This window comes from Petromyzon marinus, unplaced genomic scaffold (genome assembly GCF_048934315.1).
Source record: "Petromyzon marinus isolate PM22_M1 ecotype Great Lakes invasive population unplaced genomic scaffold, UKy_Petmar_22M1.pri1.0 PM_Scaffold_47, whole genome shotgun sequence".
NCBI classification, from domain to species: domain Eukaryota; kingdom Metazoa; phylum Chordata; class Hyperoartia; order Petromyzontiformes; family Petromyzontidae; genus Petromyzon; species Petromyzon marinus.
This window is the reverse complement of record NW_027423468.1, coordinates 546,195-563,304: the sequence shown is the minus strand read 5'-3', so window position 1 is coordinate 563,304 and position 17,110 is coordinate 546,195. Positions and strand designations below refer to the sequence as shown.

Here is a 17,110-nt window from a genome sequence, read left to right as displayed (position 1 = left end):
CTTCGTAATCGATTTTCGGGTCAGATCGTATGTGTAAAATGTTGTGTCGCAAAGCTTCCTCCACCTAACGCAACCAATTAAAAAAGTTGTTACGTGAACAAAAGATCTAATGCATTACTGCAGCTTCAGCAACAGCAGCAGCTGATTTCGGAGAGCAATTTCGCAACACAACATTCACTGTGACTCGACCGAACGTCTGTTTCCACCGTAGATCCTGGGACAGGTTCAACATTCGCCCAGACATCAATGAGGAGGAGTCCTCAACTCGGGGTCTTCGGGTTCTCAGGTTTATCCTCCTGACACTGCTCTTTCTCGCCGTGTTCGGAACGGCGGTGCTCAGCAAGGTGAGGAGAAAGGAGGAGGAACTCCCTCACCTCTCTCCCCAGCCTCACCTCATTGCTGCACGATCACGCGATTCGTTTCCCACACCTCCGATTAGCACGGTTGGCTACTTACAGTGGGAAAGAAGCTCAAGATACATACACACATGCCCTCGATATGAAAAAAACTAAAACATTTTTTTATTTTACTAGGTAAAGCCCACTGAGTTGCATAGAATAAAAATGTCATGAGCGACCTGGCCACAAATGATAGCTCAACTTAGTGATGTATCATCATCACTTGGAAATGTATAGCAGTTAAATACTCTGAACGCGTGATGTTGATTCTAAATGTGGAGAGAAAATTGGGGGATCCAGCGAAAAATCCACACGACCACGGGGAGAGAGAGACCACGCAGACCCTAAATATAAAATAGGCATCGTCAGGGACGGGATCGAACCCACGAACTCCTGTGTACCAGACGAGCGAGATAACATCTCGTCACCTCAACCCTCACATCGTGTTCATGTAGTCGGCATCTCAGTTGCTATTATTCTTAGTCTCATCGACGACAACCTGTGGGACGTCTCGGTCTGTGGGTTTTATTGTATTCTGTAAGCATATTTATTTTTTTGTCATGCCATGAAATACTTTACACTGCCCTCACCATAACCGCTGACACAGCAATGCCTTTCAGATGTTGCGGATACACACAGGCACACCCGTGTACATAGACGAGATATATCTCACTTAAGCCATACTTAATTAATGAGGTTGTCACTGAACAAACGTGCAGCCAATCAATGTGTATTACTGCTTCAGCAGCAGCAGGAGCATTGATTTATTGATTGACATTGAGCACCATTGGTGTGGTTGTTGTTGTTGTTCGAGAGTGATCCACACACATTCACCAACTGGGTATGGACGCCTCGCTGGGAGTTACAGCCAGCATCATCAGGCAGTTGCCAGAAATCTGAGGAGGGTTAACTGCACATGTATAGCGAGCAGTGTGCCACAAGCAAGATTCACATTATAGCTAGAAGTCTGTCACATACTAGACTCGCGTTATAGCAGGCGCAGTGCGCGTTTAACGAAAAACCTTCCATAAAATATAAATTGCGTGAAAGCAGAAGACGCGGAGAGTGAATGCCGCACGCTCAACGAGGATTCCCTATGTAGATAGGATGCGCAGAGTATCGTGACGCTTTTTTCTGTCTCGCGTGTGCAATGTGGTGGAATGCAACTGAGCCTGGTGTACTTGGCCGAGATGAAGAGGGTCGCCAGGCAGGCCGGCGAGCTCGACCAGAACCAGTTCTATTCCTGGGTCCACGCCTTCGTTCTCGTCCTCCCCAACATCTTCAGCTCCATCCGCTGCGGCCTCCGGCTCGCCTTCAAGAACTCCGATGTCTCCAATCGGATGATGATCGCTCTGGTAAGATTCAGAGAGACAAAGACGGACAGAGGACAAGGCAAAGGTGCAGTCTTGAAGTTGCTCTGTCAACGCGTGCTGCCCTACTTGTCCACGCTGCAAGCCCATGTCTAATCTAAGTTATATTTCTATAGAGCGCCTTCTCCCCATGCACTCTATGATGTAGCTTGCATAACAATTACAGAATGGAATGATCTAGTGTACACGGGCGTGTTACAAGGATTGAGGAATGAGTGAGAGTGATAGAGGCATACTTAGGGGTAACGGAAGAGCTATAAAAAGAAGAAAGAGACGGAGTTGAGGGGCGAGGGGAGGGAAGAGGAAGCGAATGCGTCACCACAATGGCGAGATGTTATATTCCTATCCTAGTATACAGGTCGTGATTTCGATCCGGACTCTGACGCCTGTATATTTGGAGTGTGCATATTCTCCCTGGGTGGAGTATTTGGCTACTATAAATGTCCACGTGATAAGCCACTTCGTTGAGCTATCGTTTATGGCTTCTGAAAAAAAAGCTAATAGCTCAGTGGACTTTACCTGCTAAAGTAAAGTTTTTTTTGTAAATCCTGTTTATAAGTGATTTGCTTATCTTTCCCATACTTTACACTTACGTGTTTTTTGTATTGTTTGTTGTTGTAACGATCTGACCCACCTCGAATGGACATCTAAGAAAAAGAGTTGTATAGCTCATCGCATTCCTCAAGTATAAATGTAAATGATTCTGCTAGACCCCCCCCCCCCGCCCTCCCTTGGTTCTGGGTGGGCAGAGCGAGGAGAGGTCACAAACTCGCCCGTTTATTTCAGCTGCCGCACTGGGAGATAGACCCGGCGGCCTAAGGAATTGCACGTCGACTGTGCTGACCATTACCTCGCAGCAGCAACATCGCGTCTATGTCACTAATAAAAATGAAACAATGAATATCATTCACGGAGTCATTTGACAATCCATTGCTGGACATACAAAATGTGGAAAGAGTATGTTGGGGATGCTGCAGCTGCGTTGGCAGTGGTGCCCAAGGCCAATTAACAACAATAACAGCATACTCTTTGGATCTATTCGGTAAAGTCACGTAGGTAAAAAATAAAACAACAAAAATCACAACGTTTCGACCACAACACAAGTGGCCTTCATCAGGTGAAGGGGACCGTACTGTCACGAGGACAGCGTTGGAGTGAAGACAGTCCAGCCCAGGTCGCGTCCTTTAAAGCTGTGTGGGAGGACACAAAACGCTTTGACAAAGGAATTAGCATAAAATGACCGTAAACTGCAAGAGGACCGGCAAGGAGGGGGGAGAGGGGGAGGGGAGTGTGAAGGGGAATGACCGTAACGTAGAGGACCAGCACGGGGGAGGGGGAGGGGAGTTTACAAATGTGGTTTGAAGTGAAATAAGCTGCAATGAAAGTTCTGTATATCACTACTTGGATAAATATAGTACCATTGAAATTAGTTTAATGTTTGGTATGATTTAGTACCCCGGGGTTTACAAATTGAGCTGCACTTGTGGTGATTGCTATATCGGGGAGACGAAACGACGTGTCTCTGACCGAATTCGCGAGCACACATTAGATTTGAAACACGGCAGAACAAATTCTTCTGCCGTAGCTGAGCACTGTTACAACGCTGTGGGTGATCACGATATCATTTTCTCCGATACCAATGTCCTTTGTAAAGCCACGGGTTTTCATCAGAGATTTATCCACGAGGCAGTTCAGATTTACAAGCACAGAAACAATATTAACCGAGAAGATGGTTTCATTCCCCTTCACACTCCCCTCCCCCCCTCCTTGCCGGTCCTATTGCACTTTACGGTAATTTTATGCTAATTCCTTTGCCAAAGCGTTTTGTGTCCTCCTACACAGCTTAAAAGGACGCGACCTGGGCTGGACTGTCTTCACTCCAACGCTGTCCTCGTGACAGTACGGTCCCCTTCACCTGATGAAGGCCACTTGTGTTGTGGCCGAAACGTCGTGATTTTTGTTTTTATTTTTTACCTACGTGACTTTACCAAATATAACCGAAGAGTATGGATCCTTGCAGTCACGAAAGCTTCAAAGCTAGAAACAATAACAACCTTAATAACAAACTCTGCGGGGCCTTGATGTATGCATTCCTTTTAAGGAGGTCTTGTTGTCTTTAATCCACGTTGGGCCATGTCCATCAGTGGGGGTTGATTTTTTCCCAAGCCTCACCAACGTTGGCCAGCGCAGTTGTCACCTGTTTTGTACAAAGACGACAATTAGGCCTTTAAAAAACAAACCACGATAGCCCCGGCGTTTGTTTGGCGTGTGTTTCACCATTCCAACAATCCTCAATCTCTTTAAGTCTCAATGTCCTTGAGTTTGTTTGGCCGTCACCCAGAACTGCCTGCTGGAAGGCTTCATCGGCCTCGGAGCGGCGCTCATGGCCATCGTCGTCCTCCCGGCGGAGTCGGCGAACCTTCTCAGCAGCATCCTCCTCCTCAACGGTGTCACCCTGGTGCCGAGCGCGCTGCAGTTCGCCGGCAGGTGGACGGGACGCAGGAAGCCGCCCCGGACGTCCAAGCTCCTGAGTCTGGCCTCCCTCTGCTGCTGTCTCGTCGCCTTAGCACTGTCGGTCGCCAAGGCGGCGTTGGTGGCGCACGACGATGGCTCCACGGAGGCAAGAAGGTTCGCGCACCTGGCGCTGCTGTTGCTGAGCCTGCTGCTCGTGTCCCTGTCGTGGTGGGAGAACTTCCTGCCCGCCGGTTGGCTCCGGGAATTTCGCGACGCCATCGGCGAATCGCGGAACCTCGCCGAGTTCTACGGCTCGCTCGTGCGCACGCTCATCATCGTGGCGGTCGTGCTGCTGGATGCGGGCGTCGAGGGCGAGTGGAGGAGCTTCAGCGCCATCGCCGGCTTCGCGGAACACCGCGAGAGCATTGCACTCGCCCTGGCTCTGCTGGGCGTGCAGGTGGGCGCCTCCATCCTCTGCAAGTGGCTCGCGAACGCCGCCTGCAAGATCCGCCAGCAGGGGAGCTGCTTCGCCGCGCCGCTCTGCCTCGCCACGCCCGCCGCCCTGGCGGTCGTCTTCGCCCTCCACCTCGCGCTCGACGCCTCGGGCGACTCTCGCTACGACTGCGAGTCGGTCCGACGGTGGAACGGCTCCGAGCGGACGACGCCCGCAACCGCCTCACTCTTCTACGACCGCACGGCCGCCGCCGTCTGCTCGTTCGTAGGCGCCGGCGAGGACTCCGCGGTGGACGCCGTGGCCACGTTCGGCGCCGGGGCTCTGTGGTTGGCGGCGCTGCTGCTGGCGGCGGCGCCCGCGTTGCGCCCAGATGACGCGAGGCGCATGGAGCGCACACGCGAGCTCTTCGTGCGCCGCACCCCACAGCCTGCGTGTCTCGTCGCGGGGCTGCTGCTCAACCGGCGGCAGCAGCAGCAGGAGGAGGTGGTGGTGCTGGAGGAGAGGAGGTCCGTCTGTTGGTGTTGGTGCGGTGTATTGGACTTGCGTGTGTGACTATGAGCGTGTGTGACTATGAGTAATTTGTGACTAGGTGCTAGGTGTGTGTGACTAGGTGTCTCTGTGAGTAGGTGTGTGTGTGTGAATAGGTGTCTCTGTGAGTAGGTGTGTGTGTGTGACTAGGTGTCTCTGTGAGTAGGTGTGTGTGTGTGTGACTAGGTGTCTCTGTGAGTGTGACTAGGTGTCTCTGTGAGTAGGTGTGTGTGTGTGTGACTAGGTGTCTCTGTGAGTAGGTGTGTGTGTGTGTGACTAGGTGTCTCTGTGAGTAGGTGTGTGTGTGTGTGACTAGGTGTCTCTGTGAGTAGGTGTGTGTGTGTGTGACTAGGTGTCTCTGTGAGTAGGTGTGTGTGTGACTAGGTGTCTCTGTGAGTAGGTGTGTGTGTGACTAGGTGTCTCTGTGACTAGGTGTGTGTGTGTGACTAGGTGTCTCTGTGAGTAGGTGTGTGTGTGTGACTAGGTGTCTCTGTGAGTAGGTGTGTGTGAATAGGTCATGGCCTCCCCTTGCTCAAATTAGTAACTGGTGTGGTGTGTAAATATCACCACTGGGGAGACAAAGGCGGCCGGGCGTGGTGTTAGCCACCCACCCGCTTGTGTGCAGTGTCGGCCTTCATAGGTGCTCGCTATCAGCACGTGCGCCAACAGTTTGTTCAGGCTACACAGGGAAACTTTTTTTGTTTGCTGTATTTATGTGACGAGGTGTAAGTGTGATTAGGTGTCTGTGTGACAAGGTGTGTGTCTGTGTGACTAGGTGTGTGTCTGTGTGACTGGCCATGAACTCCCTCAAGTCCTAAATTTCGATTTAAAGCTTTCGTGACTGCAATGATTCATCTTCTTTAGTTCTTTCGGTAAAGTCACGTAGAATGAGAATAAAATAATAAATAAAATAATAAATTCTACTCACCTGGTATCGACAATCAAAGGCATTTCCCTGTCCCCAGACGACCTGCTTGTCAGTTTTGATGTGGTGTCCTTGTTCACCAAAGTCCTGGTACCTGACACCATCGCTATCATTGAAGACCTGGTTCATCAAGGACTGCATACTGATGTACCCCCCCTGGTGAGACATTGCTTAACCAACACATACTTCACCTGGAATGGAACTTTCTACAAACAAACTGAGGGCACCCCAATGGGCTCCCCCCTATCTCCGGTCGTAGCCAACGTATTCATGGAAAAATTTGAAACTGACGCCATCCAGACTTCCACTCTACGCCCGACCTTATGGAAGAGGTACGTTGATGACACCTTTGTCATCTGGCCACATGGCCAGCCTGCTCTAGACCAATTCCGCGACCACATCAATTCCATACACCCAGCCATCAGATTTACCATGGAGGTCGAAAAAGATGGCAAACTACCCTTTTTGGATGTCTTAATTAAAAGGAGACATGATGGTTCAATGAGCCACTCTGTCTACAGGAAAGCTACCCATACAGATGCTTACTTGAAACCGGATTCCCACCACCATCCATCCCAGAAGAACGCCCTCATCAAGACTCTATACCATAGAGCCCAATGCATTTCCGACCAGGAACACATTACCAGTGAACTCAAGCACGTACACCAGGCTCTCAGGGATAATGGTTACTCCGACTACACAATCCGCAAAGCCATCACTCCAGTCATGAAGAAGGATCCTCTTGTGGAGCCACTCAAAACCATCACCTTACCCTACATTGCAGGGGTCACTAAAAAGATCTCCAAAATCCTGAATAAACACAAGATCCAGGTCCGATTCAACACAGTACATAAAATCCGTGATTTAGTTCCATCTGTAAAGATGCTGTTCCAGACATGCAGTACCCGGGCGTTTACAAACTAAAGTGCCTCTGTGGTAGTAGCTACATTGGAGAAACCAAACGACATATCTCGGACCGCATCCGCGAACATAAAGCAGACTTGAAACACGGTAGGACGAACTCCTCTGCCATGGCAGATCACTGTTATAATTCAGTGGGCTCACATGACATTGACTTCTCCAAGACGGAGGTTCTTTGCAAACCAACCGACTACCATGAGAGATTCGTTCATGAGGCCATTCACATATACAAGCACAGAGACAATTTCAACCGAGAAGATGGATTCTGGCTTAGTAACCATTGGAAAGATGTTTTAAACCATTTCTGTTCTTAATTAATTGTATTTTACGATGACCTTCAGACCGCAGCTCTTTCGCCAGCATTTACTCTTAATACCTCTCACACCACGGTTAATGGTATGGTTTACAACATGGAGTATAATAGCGCCTCGCAGCTGTCTCTCTCCCCCTCCTCTGTTCCGACCATGGATGAACTCGTCCGTCTGAACGGGGCCCGTAGCTATCCGTGGTGCTAAAGTTGAGGGTAATAATCCACCCATTTTTTCGCCATATAGCATTGTGATATATAACGACTTATTGTTGGTAGCTTAGCTGATTGGAGAATATAGAGTTTATTGATAACAATAAGGTAATTTATATTTTAGTTTTTTATTGGTTCACTATATAGTACTGTGAATAGCTCAGATGTGTAGGCCTGGACTTCAACATAGTCATTTCTGTGACCAGTCTCTAGCTAATCACTCTGTTATTTCAATGCTAAATTCTCCTGTTTGATTTGTACTAAGTGCCTCGGTGAATGTGTATGCTCTGACTTTAACGTAGCTATTTCTGTGACCAGTTAAAAGCTAATCACTCAGCTATTTCAATGCTAAATTCTATGCTAATTCCTTTGTCAAGGGGTGCCTCTGCGGATGTGTGTGCTTTAACTTAGCTATTTCAATACTAAATTCTATGCTAATTCCTTTATCAAGGGGTGCCTCTGCGGATGTGTATACTTTAACTTTTAACATAGCTATTTCTGTGACCAGTCACAAGCTAATCACTCAGCCATTTCAATGCTAAATTATATGCTAATTCCTTTGTCAAGGCGCTTTGTTTCCTCTCCCACAGCTTAAAGGTCGTGATCTGAACGTGGCTCTTTCACTCCAGCGCTGTCCTATCAGACAGTCTCGTCCCTTCACCTGATGAAGGCCGCTTGTGTTGTGGCCGAAACGTCGTGAGAATATTATTGTGTTATTTTATTTTATCAATTAATTATTTTATTCTCATACTACGTGACTTTACCGAAAGAACCAAAGAAGATCCCTCAAGTCCTTTTACTGGCTTCATCGGTGCTAGTCGCTAACAGCCCTTGCTCCAACAGTCTCTCAAGGCTCTATGGGCAATCTTTGTTTTTAGTTTGTGTTAGTCTGGTCGATGCCTTTGTCTATGTTTCGTGTTTTGCGTATCAGAGGTTAAGTATGGTCATATAATCAAAGCAAGATTTTATTCTTTCTGTTTTATTTCATAATGATTACGATTTGTGACGTTTGCCCTTCTGTTCTACAGACTGAAATATGTCCATCCCACAATATGCCCAATGCATAAAACAGAGAACCCACGCTCTGCGATTCCTTCTCTCAATCTGAACATGATTTCATCTTCTCGTTGTATCCTCTAGCAACCACAAGCAAGAGAGGGTGAAGATCTACTTGTGCGCAACCATGTGGCACGAGACCAAGGAGGAGATGACAAAGATCATCTCGTCCATCCTGAGGTGGTATATTCCCTATCGCCCAATTCCATCAAGCGGCCGGATCCCAAGGGCCAGTGGGGGTCCCTCGCGAACATGCAGATGGGGTGTGGTCACGGCACTGCGCACTTTCAAATGCCCTTCTGCGGCCGTCTGGAACACTCTTCCTTCCGATATTAGGAAACAACTGGAGCTATGCACTTTTAAATAATATTGACAACTAATTTCTTCAGAATTTATTTTTGTGTTTAGATTGTTGTCCTTCTCCTGCACATTCGATTATCTTGGTTGGGTATGTATGGTGTGAAATAAGTCCACCACACATACGTACATTCATTTCTGCAGGGCACCACACCAGTCAGGCTACCACGCTACCGCGTCCCTCCCTTCAGCTCAACGAGATTTGAGGATATTAATCAAAACTGCACGTTTAAAGTGTCCTGAAAAAAATATATCGTGATATATGCAGCAATGCATATGCCGGTGAAAAAATGTTAAACAAAATAGAACCACATTACTGTGGCTCTTATTTGGACAATCTACAGCAATGCCATATTACCATGTCGCATATACGACCGTCATATTTCGACCTTGGACATTTAACCGCTTACACGCAGTGCAGTATTTGTGGGCGGTGTATTTTCAATTTTCTTTGGATGCTCGTAAATATGACATCTTCACATGGAGCAGCGCCTTCCTAACCTCAAGAACATTTGCCCTCCTTCGAACGTCGCAACTAATCAGCTGATCGTGTTTAACGCGGACCGTTCTTTGTATGTAACCATTGTACGATGTTTGTGAATTGTGCAAGCTGTAAACTTCTCTTGAGTTAACACGTCTGGGCTCCCGCAACAAAAAATATTATGATGCATGCTAATATTGAGAGCGTCGACAAGTGAGAGCCTGGGCAGGTGAGAGCCTCAACCAGGTGAGATCCTGGACAGATGAGAGCCTGGATGGGTTAGAGTCTGGATGGGTTAGAGTCTGCTTCTTGGTTGCTGCTGCGTGTGCACCAGTGGGAGATACAGAGAGAGCTCCAGACGGCTGCTGACTGGTACAGCTACAGAGAAACGCACTCATCCAGAAGCCGGTGCCGGCGATGGGTAGAGGTCGTTGTGAGTTGAACTCAGTAGGATGCGGTGGAAGTTTGCTGTGATCAGTGGGATGAGAAAGGTGTAGGAAACGTTTCGGCGGGAGACCTTGGGAGAGCGCTCGATTGCAGAGGAGAGTGATGCTGTACCATGACCTTGACTCGATGGGGAGCGTGTGGCGGGATAACAATAACGACCCTTCCCCCTTGCCGCTGCCAGGCTGGACAGGAGTGAGCCAAAGGATCTCAACGTCGGTTCCCGCGGCGGAGGGAAGAAGAAGAATGAGAAAAAGGAGGAGATGGAGAAGAAGGAGAATAAGAAGGAGGAAGAAGAGGGGAAGGAGGGGCAGGATGGGAAGAAGGAGGAGGAGAAGAAGAAAAATAAAGAAGAGAAGAAGACGAAAGAGAATGAGGAAAAGAAGCAGAAGGAGGAAAAGGAGGAAAAGAAGTGGGAGAAGGAGAATAATCATGAGGAGGAGGAGGGGAAGACGGTGAAGCGGGAACCGTACGACTTCTCGGCTCACATCTACTTCGACGACGCCTTCGAGAGGAAGGGAGATCGCATGGTGGTCAACCAGTTCGTGACCAGCCTCACGGACGTCATCGCTGAAGTGTGCCGGTCAGTGCACCGGATGTTATTCTGTGGTAGCGATGAGCTGGGTGGGTGGGTGGAGGGAGGGAGGGATGGATGGATAGAGGCACGGGCCTTGTAATAACAAAGCACGGGACGACACGGGGTGGTTAAGCTCAGCTCGTGGTGCGAGAGACCACGGGAAGGATGGCAACAGGTTGCGCCGATGCCTTCGTTCAGAAGTGAATAGATCATGGTGAACGATGACGATGATTGGTGATGGTCACGCAGATGAACGTCGTGAGTGCGGATCGCAGGGCTAGCAATGCCTTCCTTGCGTCACCATCACCGTTGTTGAGTGCAAATCCGAAGGTGCACAAACTGACAATTGGCCGGCAAACAGAGACACTATGGTGGGCGGTGTGATAGATGGACGTTCACGCGCGTGTTGAATTGAGCAGAAACCTCATCTGTTGAACTATTTTTTGCACCATACGTAGCCAACCTTGCTGTAGAGCGGACTAGGCGCTTAACATAATTTACACAAACGGTGCAGCACTGGGGAGATAAAAGCAGGCGGGTGTGGTGCTGGTCACCCACCCCCTTGTGTGCCGGGCCGTCCTTCATGGGTGCTACTGGCTAACAGCCCTTGCTCCAACACTCTGTTGAAGGCTATACGGGGGGATCTCAAGACTGTGGAATTGTCGGTACACCGACTAGAATGGGTTGAATTTGCCCATCCCAGTGACGTAGGGAATTAACCGCTTCAGACACAGGCACTCAATGACCTCTGAAATTGTACTCAGGTTTGAGATCGGGTGATAGTCTGGATGGTCACTATGGCTCAAGCCAACTTTTTCAGAAGCGGTGTTACCTGCGCCATTTTGCAATGGTCTGGCAAACAGCCCTCGCTGAATGAAATATTTGCCAGGTGGACAATCAGTGGCGCAAGTACGTCCAAGCATAATTTGAGAATTTATATCTGGACGGAGTCGAGCGGCGATGTCTTATTTGGCAGCTGGGCAATGAACATTGACACCTCTGCTACTGACGATGGTGCCAGGGTCTCAAGTTTTGCATTGGTTATCAGGTTGATCAAACTCACATGACAGACCAGGAGAATGCGTTGCTTGCAAGTTAGAAACTGCCGTCTTAATCATCACTTTATTGGCGAAGAACGTTGCAAGTACTGTGCACAGAACCGGCTGACTGGTTGATGGGGTTGGAGTGCAACAGACCCTTCACAATGTGCCACAGAGCACGGGGTCGCGAACTGACTCATTGATGCACAGACCATAGAACGGTCTGCGAGACTCAATAATGAGCTAGTTTTCAAATCTGTAGGCGGCTCTGTAAGCAGTCGGACAATCTGAAAACTAGTTTTCTTTCAAAGACACCCCAGCCTCCTCCTCCGCGTCTTCTTCACAGTATCGCCTCCAGTGACAGTAAGTCACTTCGTGCTTTCCCGTTCTCTGTGTGCTTGTTTGGATGGACACACGTTCAAAGATAGCGATGATGCCATGTTCTAATTGAGCTGCAAATGAATAGACCGTTGATGCATTATTCAGACTTGCCAATGATGACCGGATCTTCTGACTGAAAGCATCGTGGGTTAGTCGTTTTCAGTTCCTGTATGATATCGTTGTGATGGGTGGGCAAATAATTTGTAATGCCATTTTGCACGTCACAAGACTGATCTGACGTTCTTATCTTCGATAAGAACGTCGTTTAAAGTTACGACGTCGCCGTATGTGAAGATGTGATCCAGTATACTTCCTGAGCGGCATGTTGCACCGCTGACGTGCTGAGTTAAACTGACTGTCGAACGTTTCGGCGAGATCACTGTTGATTTTACCATAAAAACCAGTCGGTCCGGGACAGTTCTGGTCATCACAGATGATAAAGCGAGAGCCAAATGTCTCACAGTCTCGCAGACCAGAAAGCTAGGAAAATAATTCTGACAGCTGTGAAGTCGACGGTCGATAGACGACAGCGATCGTAAGCCCCCACATGCTGTTCGTTATTTTCACAAGCAGCAGCTTGAATTATGTGATTGTTAATGAGTCGCTCAGGACTTTCACGCAGATTTCTCCACGGTGAATTAGTGCGACCCCATCACCATGTGAACTGCTAGTTTATAGCATAGTTATAACGCGACACAGGATAGAGCAGCGCACCGTGGCTGTTTCCTCCTCTTCCTCGCCCTCCTCCGTTCCCAACACAGATGGACTCGTCCGTCTGAACAAAGCTCGTCGCTCTCCGTGGTGTTAATCCCTCATACTAACATCATGCTAATCCCCCAGTTACATGCTAATTTACTGTTGATATGTAAACTCCTCTCCCCCCTCCTCTGTTCTGAACATAGATGGACTCGTCCGTCTTAACAAAGCTCGTCGCTCTCCGTGGTGCTAATCCCTCACACCAACATCATGCTAATCCCCCAGTTACATGCTAATTTATATGTAAACTGCTTTGTCAAGGTGCTCTGTTCCTCCCACACAGCTTAAAAGACGCTGCCATGCTTGGCAGGGTTCACTCAAGCGCTGTGTTCCAGACAGTCCTGTTTCTTCACCTGAGGAAGGCTACTTGTGTTGTGGCCGAAACGTCGTGAGAATTTTATTGTTATTATTATTTTTATTATTTCATCTCCATTCTACGTGACTTTACCGAAAGAACCCAGAAGAACAATGAGCTATCATTATTTTGTTGTTGTTTGCAAAGTGCAGGGTCTTGAGGACTTTGTGGAAAAGTGCGGAATAAATGCAAAGTAACTCCCAAGAATTGGTGGTGGTTGGACAAAAGGACGATGGTGACGCCGATGGCTAAGGTCTCCTCCTGCAATGGCGAGATGTTAACTCCCTCGCATGGTATACAGGAGGTCGTGGGTTTGATCCCTATCCCGACCTTAACGCCTGTTATGTATTTGGAGTCCACGTGTTCTCTCTATCTTCCCTCCACATTTAATCTGGCTGCTGATATACATTACCACGTGATGAGCCACTTCGTTGATCTATCATTTGTGGCCAGGTGGCTTCTGAAAAGAGCTTTATACCTGGTATTTTTTTTAAGGTGGCCATGGTGCTCACCGTGATCTACATGCTCCTCATGACGGGCACGCTGCTCGCTATGGTCGGCGACATTGTCAAGAACGGTATCCTCACAATCAGCGGCATCTTCTTCATCACTCTCGCGGGCATCCATCTCATCGCGCGAGTTCTTCTGCATCGTGCACGGATTCTTGTACCTCATCTGCATTCCCACGGGATACCTGCTGCTGCTCATCTACTCATTGGTCAACATGTACAACGTATCATGGGGCACACGTGAGACCAAGGCGCCTTCTGAGCCCTCCCCCAAGGAGGTGAGTTACTTTGTGTGTTATCGTTATTGTCGTTGTTGTTTTTGTGTCGAACGTTATTTGGAGTGTCGCTCCATTCTCCTCTGTTGCTCCGTCCCACACCTCCGATTAGCATGATTGGCTAGGTACATTGCAAAAAAAGTGTAACACATGCCCCCAACCCCCGCCAAGACGAAGGCAGCGATCCCCCATGTAGCTTTTAACCGACCGTTGGGGCAAGTGCTGTTAGCGAGTAGCACCTGTGAAGTCCGGAATGGCACATAAGGGGGTAGGTGACCAGCACCATGCCCGGCCGCCTTTGTCTCCATTGTTGTCATGTTTACTACATCACATTTGGCTATTTTTGAGGCTGAGCCAATCTAGGGAAGGCGAAGGACAGGTCCAGATGTATGTATGTTGAATTTCTTTCACACCATGTGTAGCCAACTGTGCTAATTGGAGGTGCGAAGGAAGGAACGTTTCTAAACACAAAGAGCAGTTTTTAAGAAATTAGTTTTCAATGCAATGATTTAAAAGTGCATAGCTCCAATTGCTTTCTCATATTGGAAGGAAGAGGGTTCCAGATGGACGCACAAGCGCACCCAAAAGCACGCGATGTGGTCACTGTCTTTGTTCAATGGTTAGCCAAAATCCACTGATGAGGATGACCGGAGTTTGCAAAATTATCGTTTATGTTTCTTGACAAGAACGGTGGTGGTGGCTGTGCCACTCGTGTCCATTAATCCAACACGGTGGGTATCGAGGAGGAGTCGTTCACTGACTTTCCAGGAGAATGCAGTATGACAATTATGGACTCTATCTGTTCCATCTGAATAGAACGCAATGTTTCCCCCTCGCATTTGTGGGTCTATTCCATGCTGTTCTGGTTTCCTGTTCGCCAATAAAGTATTCATACATGGAGGACCGCAGAGCTTGGACAGTTATTGGCGCCAGTTCACTGAGCAGCTGAAACTGCCTTCCAGCTTGTGTGCGCTTCCCGCTGGTTTGATATCATTGAAGGACCCTGCCTTCAGCACAATGCCGATCCTCCTGTCCCAGCAGAAGAAGGAACGCAAGCATCGTTTGAATGGAACGAAATGCTGTATACTGCCACTCGAGTGGGACTGCTTCCAGTGGAGGATCAGCGTCCTTCCGAATAAATACTCGGCGCTGAGTCAGGAGGATGACAGTTCAAGGTGCCACCACCTCACTGAGAGCCTGTAGCCATGCTTTTAACTTTGATCCTTACCTCTCGTGTATCAATAGTTCAATGTTTATGTCCCATATTATTGAGGGACTGTGTTATCTTGGTGTGGTTTGGGACTGTTGTTTTGCTGCCTTGCCCCAAGTTATGCATTTAGTATTGAAAAATTGGCAGTAACTGATGTACTCATGCAAGTTGCACTCATATACTTTATTTATTTTCTTATCTTTCCTATACTTAGCACTGCTATCGTTTTATGTTCTAACTTTCTAATCCCCTACACCTACTGGACATCTGTGAAAAGAGGTTCATAGCTCATTGGCCTCCTCCTGCAGTAGAAATACAGATTCTGATTATTGATTGGCTGTGTCGGGTGGAGGAGGATTTACAATGTAACATTTTACTCAAGTCAATACTGAGTCTTTTCTCAACTTATCAATTGTGATTCTAGTTGTGCTTGTATCTTAGGCGCCGTGGTGGCTAGATGTTAACTACCTCCCCTGGTATGCAGGAGATAGTGGCTTCGATCCCAAACCTGACGATGCCTGTTGCCTATATGGAGTCTGCGTCTATTCCTTTCTCTCCCCATGTTGGTGTGGATTTTTCTCCGGGTCCCCTGATTTTTTTCTCTCCTCATTTAGAATCATCATGTGATTAGAGTATTTGGCTGCTGTAATTTCCACGTGATAAGCCGCTCATTGAGTTATAATTTGTGATATTCAGGTCGATTCTACAAAAAAGCTTTATATCTCAGTGGGCCTTACATGGTAAAATAAAAATAATGGTTTAGTTTAACAGTTTATCATCATCCATCCCAGCCGAGTGGAGTCGTGCGCGGTGGAACTCGACAGAGAGATGAAGCTGCGTCCAATTGAGGCCAGTCAACAGGACACTACGAGCACTCAGATGGAGCACCCCGAAGGAGCACAGATCGAGGTGAGAGGAGAGGACATCGCGAACACTCATATGGAGCATCCAGAAGGAGCAGAGACGAGACCAGAGGACATCGTGATCACTCAGACAGATCATCTAGAAGGAGTAGAGAGTGAGGCGAGACGACAGGGCATCGCGAGCACTCCGACGGAGCATCCTGAAGGAGCAGAGATCGAGTCGAGAGGAGAGAACATCGCAAACACTCAGATGGAGCATCCAGAAGGAGCAGAGACGAGACCAGAGGACATCGCGAGCACTCAGACAGATCATCCAGTAGGAGTAGAGAGCTAGGAGAAACGACAGGGCATCGCGAGCACTGGGACAGAGCATCCTGAAGGAGCAGAGATCGAGTTGAGAGAAGAGGACATCGCAAACACTCAGATGGAGCATTCAGAAGGAGCAGAGACGAGACTAGAAGACATCGCGAGCACTCAGACAGAGCATCCAGAATAAGTAGAGAGCAAAAGTCGACCTCCAGAGCAATCAGACACAGACCTCGCCCTCCATACCAGAGGTAATATTTTCATCAAACAAAGGCAAAGTCTTCTTGGTTCTTTCGTTAAAGTCACATAGAATGGAAATAAAATAATAAAAATAAAATAAAATTCTCACGACGTTTCGGCCACAACACAAGTAGGCTTCTTCAGGTGAAGGAACAGAACTCTCGGGACGACAGTGCTTCAATGAACGCTGCTAAGATTCGCAGCGTCTTTTAAGCTAGGTGGGAGAAGTAAAGCGCCTTGACAAAGGAGTTTACATATCAAACAGGATAATTTAGCATTGAAATAGCGGTGTTAAAGTGTTGGATCAGCAGGGTGTTAAAGTCAGAAATTAGCTTGTAACTGGGAGATTAGCATGATGTTAATGTGAGGGATTAGCATGTGACTGGTCACGGAAATAGCTATGTTAAAATCAAAGTTTACATATCAACAGAGCCATTTAGTATATGGACGCTAAAGGACTGCAACTATCCAACTGTCATACAATAAACCGATGTGAAAAAACTAAGTATAAACTACATCAATATGATAAATGTACTCAATATATTCTTCAATAAGTTGAGCTATTAACATAAAGTAACTGGGTATACACTACACTATATAATGAATACCATATAGTAAACTAATAAAAAACTAAAATATAAACTACATCAGTGTTATCAATAAACTCTATATACTCTCCAAACAGCTGAG

General features: G+C 47.7%; 1 protein-coding gene across 1 annotated transcript; it reads left to right on the top strand.

Moving 5' to 3' along the window:
• Positions 1 to 1,558: 1,558 nt before the first annotated feature.
• Positions 1,559 to 15,529, top strand: LOC142923375 (uncharacterized). The gene is made up of 4 exons (XM_076064462.1): positions 1,559 to 1,753; positions 4,110 to 5,182; positions 8,711 to 8,806; positions 10,093 to 15,529. The coding sequence occupies exons 1-4, from the start codon at positions 1,559 to 1,561 to the stop codon at positions 10,583 to 10,585; spliced, it is 1,857 nt and encodes a 618-aa protein (XP_075920577.1). The 3' UTR covers positions 10,586 to 15,529.
• The last annotated feature ends 1,581 nt before the right edge of the window (positions 15,530 to 17,110 follow it).

What these genes read in the sequence shown, in the direction of transcription:
- LOC142923375 (XM_076064462.1), top strand. Translation starts at nt 1,559, where the DNA reads ATGCAACTGAGCCTGGTGTACTTGGCCGAGATGAAGAGGGTCGCCAGG. An exon ending in ATCGGATGATGATCGCTCTG is followed by an intron (nt 1,754 to 4,109) that starts GTAAGATTCAGA and finishes GCCGTCACCCAG; the next exon opens with AACTGCCTGCTGGAAGGCTT. An exon ending in ATCATCTCGTCCATCCTGAG is followed by an intron (nt 8,807 to 10,092) that starts GTGGTATATTCC and finishes TGCCGCTGCCAG; the next exon opens with GCTGGACAGGAGTGAGCCAA.